Consider the following 10,228-nt stretch of genomic DNA (forward strand, 5'->3'; position numbering starts at 1 on the left):
TGTTACATGATAAGGGCTGTCCCCTTTTCATGTAAGTATAAAAATAGAGAGATTTAGTTAAAATGGAAATGAAATAGAATAGACGAAATTCGAACCTCGTAAATTAGGTTTAGAAATAGATTACGAGAAAGAATTAGAAAATGGAATGTAAAACAAACCATTGTTAAGCTTAGAGATAAAATAGTTTCAAGAAAAGAATGTGCGTTGTCAATTTTGTTATGAAAAATTCAATTGAGGAATGCAACTATACAAGATAATTTAATAAACATGTTTTTAACATATTGGAAAAATAGGTTACTGGGAATATAGGTTAAAATTCCTTTTGTAAACAAAGGAAAAGTTTTGGACATGCATTTCCAGAACACGTGAAAGAAAACACATGTTTTAACATGTGTATGACGTCATGGAAATGGGAAGTTCTAGATATAGTTAGAAAACTTTAGAGTTAAGCGAGGAGAAACCGGGAGAGTCAGAGAGAGTTTGAGGAGACGACAGTCGAGTTGAGATTCGAATGTCTAGAAGCGAGAAATTTTTGAAAACTTAGAATGTGAAGCTTTGAATCCTTGATGATGAAAACCACGGCCGGTCGTGAGAAGAAATAAACCCATCATGTGTTTTTATAAACGTCGTCTTTGTGTTGTAATTCTACCAAAAGGTAAAGTGAAAATTGTTATTATATGTCTTGTATATCATGTAGTTTAAAATGTCGTAACATACACATCTTACATACACAATATGTTCATAGACTGTCTGAAGACTATCTGAACACTGTCTCCTCATTCTATTACACGTCTAAGTATGAACACGTTTTAATATAAATATAAATCTCTCGAACAACATCTCTCTCAACAACATCTCTCTCTCTCTAAGACTCTCACTATTAATAACAACAAGAACAAGAATAATAATGATGAAAAACCCCTTTATAACAAATCGTCTTGGTCGGATTTGATAATTTTGAAAACAAATTATAATGAACTACGTTATTATATTGCCAAAAACATGGTAAAACAATACTAAATGAAAATTTGTTAAAGTAAAGCTTGATTTGTAAGCCTAAATGCTATTTGAGTCTGACTTTGAACAATTTTTCATAAATTTATATGTTAAATGTGTAGTCCATTTATCTATTGTTGCCAGGTAATGAAACGTCTGCGATTGGAGAGAGGTCTTGTTTCAATCGACCCAGAGAAGAGACTTGGTCGGAGAAAGTGCCCATCAGTTACGAACTGGACGGAATCTGGAAGTTGGTCGGCTGCCGCAATAAGATCAGAACCAAACAACAATACGAAACTTGTCTTGGTGGAAAAACGGTGATTCTGCACGGAGATTATTCGCTTAAGCAATTTTTTGACGTGCTCATCGGGTAAGGATGCTACGGCATTTCTATACAACTCCCAACAAAACAAAAACAGATGAATAAATAATTATACAAAAAATAAATGTCACGAAAGGCAAGATAAATTACTCTTACTGGATACGTTTATTTTATGTTTTAACTTATTTTAAGGCGTTTTTTTAACTTCGAAACAAAAGTGGTATCAAGTCTGTTGAGTTAGAACGAAAAAAAAAAAGATGACGGTTTCATTAAAGTCATTTGGACCCACAATAATCGCTAAGAAATGAACAAAATACTTGTATAACATTACAATTAGTTACAATAATTAAATGTTTCTAACGATATGATGTTTCATTTTCGAGTTTTTTTTGGAGGGGGAGGGGCGTTTCAAAGGGATGTAACAAGACCGCCATTTTTTCTTGTCTTAACTCAACAAACTTGATACTATTTTTATTTCAAAGTATATGAACGCTTTAAAATAGTTCAAAACACAAAAATCTTATCCAGGTAGGAAGGAGAGTTACTTATCTTGCCTTTCATAACATTTATTAGCTTTATATTTATTTTTGTCACCATTTCTTGTGTTCTTTTACTTCTAAAACATTCCCAAAGTTTATAATCCAAGAATATTATTCAGAGAGTAAAATTCAATAAATTTTAATTTGATTGATTTAATTGCCCTATAGGTGCGTGCGTATGCGTTTGCGTGCGCTTGTGTGTGTATGTGTCCTGTGTGTGCGCACGCACGGGCATGTATGTGTGTGTGTGTGTGTGTGTGTGCATAGTGACGGTATTTATTTGCTTCCCCACTCATCAAATTAGGCACAAGACTGTTTTTTTTTTAGGCGGAGAGTGAAAGGGAGGGGGGGGGGGCAGTTCCCCTGAGAGGGAACTGGATAGTGACAATTGGTATGAAGGGTTTCCCCTACAGTGACCAATAACTAATTGCTCAAGAGCAATGGTCTTATATGTGGGGGCAACCCCACATATGGTCTTGGATTGCAGTATATGCTGGAACAGATACTACACTTTGAGATTCATGCCTAGCCCCCGTGCTTAGTGACGGTGTGATTCGATGAAGTGTGTTTATTTAACTTCTTTCCACAAGGTTAGGCACAAACTCAGGTGTGGTGTTTAAAAGTCAGCTCATTATGAGAAGCGAAGTTTCGCCTACAAAAAATTCCTGGGCTGCCCCATAATGTTCCTGGTAGGGGAGCATCAGGGGATTAACAATAAACTAACCCTTTTCTCACAGAGAAAGCAAAACCTGTGAAAATTGACCACCTCCGACAGAGCAGAACCATATCTTAGTTGAGGTGTGGCGAAAGTTGGATGTAAGAACAGTATGATCGTATGCTGGTGCTATAGGATAACCTGATCTACCCATTTCAGTAATTAATGGACTTACCCAGATAAATCTATATCTAAAGGTCGTGGCAGTGGTTCTTGGCATTCATCTGTCACTTGACCGTGATCGAAACCTGTTGATGTTCTAGTCACGACAATCAGTCCGGCAGAAACCGGGTCATTTCGGTGACCTTTTATCGCGAACTGACGCACTCATTCTAGATAATCCTAGGTTGCCCATCCTCCTAGGCTTTACCTTCAGTCTTTCGGGTAAGTATCCTGCACCTCTATAAGGCCACCATTCGCCCATGTATGGAGTATTGCTGCCACATCTGGGCTGGTGCATCTGCTGACAAGGTTCAAAAGAGAGTCGCAAACCTGATAGGCCCTGAACTGGCATCTAAGCTTCAGCCTCTGTCCCATCGACGAAATGTTGCATCCCTCTGCCTGTTCTACAAGTATTTTAGTGGTGAATGCTCTGACGAACTGCAATCACTTGTGCCCCCACGACGTGAGCACCCTCGACAAACCCGACAGGCTGCTAAATCCCACCCCCACACTGTAGAGATCCCTAGATGTAAAAGATCTTTCTACTCCAATAGTTTCTTCCCCAGAACCGCTAGACTATGGAATTCCATTCCAGGTCGCTGCTTCCCCAACAGTACTGACGTGCAGAAGTTCAAGTGTAACGTGAACCGACATCTTGCTGCCCAAATCCCTACATAGTACCCCAGCAGTTGTTGCCCCTGATAGTAGCCCCTACACCAAAGTGGCAATTTGCCTTGTTTGGGGTGAAAATGTAATAAAAAAAATTTAAAAAAAGAAGTAAGTTTATTGCTTTCTGCCTGAGAAGCCCTACCGAGGATTGACGACAAGGCAAGGCAAGGCAATTTTTATGAGACAATAGTTCTTCTCTTTTGACCCACTGGTTTTAACTTTCCCCACCTTCCGACCTCGTTTCTTGTGTCTGGTGGAACGGTTAGGCCGACTCCATTAAGAAAATTTACCACGTTCTAAATGAATGCTGATCAGGCGCGACCCTCCACCGCAGTAAAAATATGAGTATTATCCAATCTAATTTCTAGCGGCGAATACTTAAGAGACAATGGTTCAAAATCAACGCTGTACTATGTTTCACCGTTCTGAGCCAGCTTTTGTCATTTATTTTCCAACATTGAGGGGCTTTGAGGATGAAATCATTTGGGTTACGACTATGAGTGTGACCAGCTAAGACGTTTCGAGAGGAGAGCTTGCTGTAAGTGGATATGTGATATGCAGCGATAACGAATAGCGGCACTTGAAATGAACTTGAAATGAACTTGAAATGAATTGTTGCCAGCGAACATGTTTCACAAGTATACAGTAAAATGGCGCTGACGAGAATACGTTGTATAATAGTGGATTATCATTTTTTCATCCTCTGCTATTTTTTCAACTAAATTTATGCAACAGCGATTTTACATAATATCCCACAAGGGTTCCTTTTCTATTATTATTTTCTCTTATCTTATTATCTTACAAATGTTTGAGTTGTTTGAACAATGTTTAAACGTGATACCGGGAAACAGTAATGCATGTGGATGACTATAAATGCTCCCTATATTGGGTTGAGTATATTGGGGAGTGAAATAACACGCAGCAGCTAGCGAAAAATGCAATGCTCTTTGTCTAAACAAATAGAGCTTAGGAGTTTGGACAATTTTAAAACATTGTAATTTCGCAGGCCCATCTCAACAGCAGCCAAATGGCATAACAGTAAAATGCGTTGACTGTCGCCTCGGCGATCGAGTTTCAATCCTTGCTTGAGGTAGTTGCTAGTCTAGCCCCACCGATGACCTGTGATACAGCAAAATGTATGTGGATGATTATATATATTGTAAGTTATGAAAATATATATGGCAATTAAGCTACACAACATATTCCACTTTCTTTCTCGTGAGAAACTTACTACCTTGCTCTACCTATGCATTGAGCACTGTTGAAGTAAATACTGAAAAATTTACGCATAAAATTATATCTTCGTATATAATTTATGGATTAAATCAAGTAATCATATATATATATATATATATATATATATATATATATACACTTGTGCCCGATATTATTCATACCCCTCGGATCTTTGAGATTTCTATAAGAATATTGCTCAAACCAGAAGGTAGACAATATTAAAGGGATTTCAAACAATAAATCAAGCATAAGCATTTAATTTAAACTCAACAAATAAATAAATTATGCAAGTTTGAAACATTATACAAAGAAAAACAATAATGGCACTAGTTCAAAATTATTCATACCTCTCTTACTAATAGTCAATAGCATGCCCTTTATTCTTAATAACTGCCTGTAACCGTTTGGGATATTTATCAACAAGGTTTTTACAAGCATCAACACTGATTTTTGACCATTCTTCAATGCAGTAGTACTCCAAATCCCTCAAATTTCTAGGTTTCCGCTTTTTAACCTCAGTTTTCAATATGTGCCAGAGGTTTTCGATAGGGTTCAGGTCGGGACTCTGGCTAGGCCATTCCAAAACATTAATTTGATTATCCTCAAACCATTTCTTGACTATTTTAGCAGTATGTTTTGGATTATTATCCTGTTGAAGGACCCAGTTTGGTCCTAAATGGAGCTTCTCCGCATCCTGTCTAATGTTTTTCTGGAGTATCTCAAAATATTGCTCCTTCTTCATGGTTCCATCTATCTTGACCAAACTACCTGGACCACTAGCCGAAAAGGAGCCCCAAAACATTAGGCTACCACCACCATGTTTCACCGTGGGTATGGTGTTCTTTGGGTTGTAAGCTTCTCCTTTCTTCCTTCAAACGTAAGAAGCATCCATATGGCCAAACAATTCAATTTTTGTTTCGTCAGTCCACAAAATACTTGAGAAAACGGACTCTGGAGAATTCACATGGGTCCTAGCAAACTTTAGACGTGCTGCAAGGTGTTTTCCGGTGTGCAATGGAGTCCTTCTTGGTCTTCTTCCTTTCAGACCATTTTCATGCAGAGTCCTTTGCAATGTTTGCCTTGATATTTTTATGCCAGAAGACTCCAGATTTTCTAAAATGTCCTTATTAGTGGTGGTTGGATTTGCATTAACACTTCTTACAATATTCCTGGTGGCTCTAGCAGACAGTTTCCTTTTCCTTCCTCTACCAATCAAGTTGTTTGTTGTGTGGTGGCTCTGGAATTTTTTGATGATGCTCTGTACTGTTGCTGTAGGGACCTCAAATTTCTTGGAAATTGACTTGTAACCTAAACCATCCTTATGTGAATTCACAATTTTAGTCCTAAGATCATTACTAAGCTCTTTTTTCTTCCCCATTCTAATAATTTTTATTCTTTTTATTGGTTTTCAGTTGATATCATTTTAATTTCTGAAAAATGCAAAAAACGAAATGAAATTAATCAAAGGTTGTATAAAAGAATTCAAAATAAGAATCAAACAGAAAACAAACAGTCAGAAACTCAATTAATACTGAAAAAATAAGGGGGTATGATTATTTTTGAACATTGCAGATTTTATAAATAGCTGTATATTTCTTTTATTACAAGTATCCCGAGATTTTAAAATGACGAAAATGATCAGAAGAGGTTTATTAAGAATATGTATCAATATGGACGTAAACAATAAATTCTTACAAAAGTTACACCTAATAAACTCAATTTTCAAGGGGGGTATGAATAATATCGGGCACAAGTGTATATATATATTAAGATATCTATCAAATTCTATATCTTTCTATCTATGATCTTGTCTGTGTGTATGTGCGCTGAACAGTTTCTACCGAACTACTTTGTCAATTTTTGATCTTCAGACTTGAAAATTGATATATAGGGGATTCAGATCTGTAGAATAAATTTGAATTTAGTAAAAATAGCTGTTAACGGGTTAAAAATGGAAAATTGGAACAGCAGGCGTAAGTCCACTCTATATGTTCCTTTATGTATGCGTAAATATACGTTTATACGTTAAACTGTGTTAATTTTTAAAGTTTTAATATCCATTCGTCCATGGGCCATATGATAGCAAATAACGTTTTGGTCTTGATTCTAGTTGTTGCCACCCAAGTCATATTGTTTTTAACTTTTGAAATCACTACTATATATTGGGTACAATATAATAATTAATAAGGAATTGATTCTATAATAATAAATACGAAATCTGTATGGATTAAAATATCATATTTAAGTTTATTTTACGACCGGGTAACGTTGGGCGGCCTGCTAGTTCACCATAAAAAACATGCAAATGGGTAACCATGTAGACAATGAACAAATAAATTTAAATTTAATATTCATATTTTAGCCAATCTTTTTTTAATAGCATTCATCATAGTTGGGTTGAAGCGGCTTCCTTCGAAGAAAAAAGTTTCATAGGAATGTCACTTTCACAAGCGGTCCTCACTCGTATGTATGAGGTGCCTTCAATAAGTTTCCAGACTTTTTTCGTATAGGCACATTTTATAGTACACGCATAAAACTCTAGTCCCATTTCGAAGTAATCTTCCCCGGCTGCAATGCACTTGTTGTACCGTTCCAACAATTTTTGGAAGCCCCCATAGAAGTCCTCTTGTATGAGCATGTGAATGACCCTCGTCGCAGTCTCTTTCATCTCTTCAAATGTCTCATTACGACAGCCTCTATGGTTTTCTTTCCTTGAGCTTAGGGAATAACCAAAATTCACATGGATCAAGATCTGGACTATAGGGAAGGTGAGGTATAGTCTTGATGCTTATCTTGGTTACGACAATATTTTTCTTTCCGATCTTCATGGGACAAACATCGCGCAAATCCTCTGCATCTTCAGTTCCTCGCAAATAATTGTGTGTACAGTTCCCACACTGACATCAAACTGTGCATTTATTGTCTCTATAGACACACGACGCTCCTTTTCCATTTGGCCGATCAGCTCTGGTGTTCCGACATCCTTATTCCTCCTCCACCACTCATCATCTTTCACAGACTCCCTGCATTCCTTGAATCTTTTATATTACTCAAGAACTGATCCCCGATTCATGCAAGATGTTCCAAAAACAGTCTGAAGCATTCCATATATTTCTGTGGTATTTTTTCTAAGTTTAAAACAGAATTGTATTGCATATCATGCTTTTAAAGTGTCCTCACGTCCAGATTATATTTTTGAAATTCACCGCCTGTGACAATTTCGCTTTAGGAGGGTATATTCCAATACCTGCTGTAGCTGTTCGTTTGAACCTGAAATCATAAAAATTGGCCAATCATCTCATAAGATGTATAGCAATAACATACTGAATTTTCAAGTATCCGTGACAATTTTGAATGCTCGTACAAAAAAGTCTGAAAACTTATTTAGGCACATAGTATCTCCCGGTTGCAGCAGATGACAATATTAGGTTTTTGCAGTTCTTACAGGGAAGTGTGGGGATCCTCCTGCATTCATGCCTGGTATTCCCAAATGGTCACCAATCTGCTACTGACGAGGCTATAAGTAACTTAACTTTAGCGTTCTAACTAGAACCGGTGTGTCAACGTGATCATATGGTCAAATATTATACGAAAATGTTAAATAAATAATATGCGGAGTTGTTTTATATGATAGATCTGAATATATATATATATATATATATATATATATATATATATATGTATGATGATTGCAATGTCTTGTCAGACGAGTGCCATTCCCTCAGACACTTAAAGTCCATGAGCTCAAAAATGACCTTTTTTTTAGTCCTACTGGTGAATTCACACGCTCAAGCAGGCATGGCACTGAAAATGGTCATTGAGATCAATTATTACATGCTTCCAGCATTTCAAGCCTCCACGCGTCACAACTTTTCCATCGCCACAGGACCACTTTTATAGACAAATGCCTGAGGGAGTATCAATACACAGATGATGTTACAGAGTCTAAGCTTTGTACGACAGCTAAGTTTCTCTCTCGGTTCAAACTGTTGAGATCCAGCAACAAGCAAGAGCAAGATAGCCAGCAACAAGTTAAACTGCAGACCAGCTTAATGCGGGTACTGGTCTCTCGCTTTATGTTTTTTTTTTTTAATCAGAGACTTGCTTCTCCTATATATATATATATATATATATATATATATATATATATAATTCTAAAATACATATATTTCTAAAATTCAAAATGGCGTAATGGAAATATGAGTGAAGCAGGATATTTAGTTTCAATCTTTTCATTCTCCAACATATGACCTTTGATTAATACGTTCGTCTCTTTTCTTTTCTTTTTATTAAAAACAGACTCCTTGGTTGCACTTATAATTATACTGCTCTTTCTACCGAACCCGTTTCTTCATCAGTGTCATGCCACATGGAAAATATCACAATTTACTGGCACCCAACCGAAATGCCTATGTATGTTGGCCATTCATGGTCAAACCGGAGCAATAACCGTCCTCTCTACGTCTACCTCGACCAACTAACTGGAGACGGAAGTGACGTCATCGTTGTCGTCCACCATTACACGCACTTTTTGACCTTCCCCCACAAGTTCTATCGTCAAAGGATGCGCCGTCTAAGCCGGGACCTCGAAGCGGCCCTCGATCGGCTGACGAAACTGACAATCGTCGTAAAGGGTCCACATTATTACCGTTTGAGTCCCTTGTATAGAAACAGTGTTTTCGGCCTCGCCTACGACGCCATCCTGAAAGAGGAGCTGAGGCGACTGAGGGACAAAATTATTTACCTGAATGTCTGGGACATTAATTTTAACTCGAAAGACGCAGCTTATTTTCCCGAAGAGATCGTCGTTCGACGCATGATTGAACAACTTATGTCCTACGTTTGTGCAAATTGAACAAAACAAAAACCAACCAAAAAAAAAAACAAAAAACAAAAACAAAAAATATAAATTCAACAACTGTAATTAAACACGTACAGACGCGCGCGCGCACACACACACACACACACACACACACACACATAATACTCACACGACAAGCAGCAAGATCTTTCACTGTTGAAGCCGTAGATGCCGGAAAGTCTTCAACTTTAATAGTTTCTTCCCTCGGCCAACTATATGTTGTAATTCCTTCCCTGTTTTCTTACTTCAATAACTGTATTAGTCTGCTGAAGTTTAAATGTACTGTAAACAGATATCTCGTTGCTCAACTCCCCACAGCCCCCTGTTAAATCTGATCCCAAATAGTAGCCCCCCCCCCTGTGTCCAAGTGGCAATATGCCATCTTTGGCGTGAAAAAGTCTAAAAATTAAAACCTGGCAGCCATTGGCGTGAAGAGAAGCCGGTGGCAAAGAAAACCCAAATTACGTTTGTGGAAATAATGCAGAGGACATAAAAAGATTTCTTTTTTCAAATTAAATAAGCAGAATAATCCATTATGATACAACGTGTTATTTAAGTTTTCCTAATTATGCAACATAGTCGCGTCAGCATTTTGCGGCGTGGCGTGAGTGTGATGTCGCAGACTCAAATGGATATATACGGATTAAAATCGGCAAGAAAGAGGTGGAAAAAAATAAATAAAAGACACATGGGAAGTTACACTCGGTGAGAACACGATGTCTCTTACT

The 10,228-nt window shown here is 37.3% G+C and overlaps 1 protein-coding gene across 2 annotated transcripts in view; it reads left to right on the forward strand.

The window, feature by feature from the left end:
- Positions 1 to 9,612, forward strand: part of LOC145245696 (NXPE family member 3-like) — a 35,269-nt gene extending 25,657 nt beyond the window's left edge. For both annotated transcript variants that reach the window (XM_080107241.1, XM_080107242.1), the window contains 2 exons: positions 1,141 to 1,366; positions 8,939 to 9,612. In XM_080107241.1, coding sequence (XP_079963367.1) covers positions 1,141 to 1,366; positions 8,939 to 9,494 — 782 coding nt within the window. In that variant the 3' untranslated portion in view covers positions 9,495 to 9,612. The remainder of the gene's footprint in view (positions 1 to 1,140; positions 1,367 to 8,938) is intronic.
- Positions 9,613 to 10,228: the final 616 nt, after the last annotated feature.

Source organism: Euprymna scolopes, chromosome 23, assembly GCF_053919585.1.
Source record: "Euprymna scolopes isolate OS-2025 chromosome 23, ASM5391958v1, whole genome shotgun sequence".
Classification (NCBI taxonomy): Eukaryota; Metazoa; Mollusca; class Cephalopoda; order Sepiida; family Sepiolidae; genus Euprymna; species Euprymna scolopes.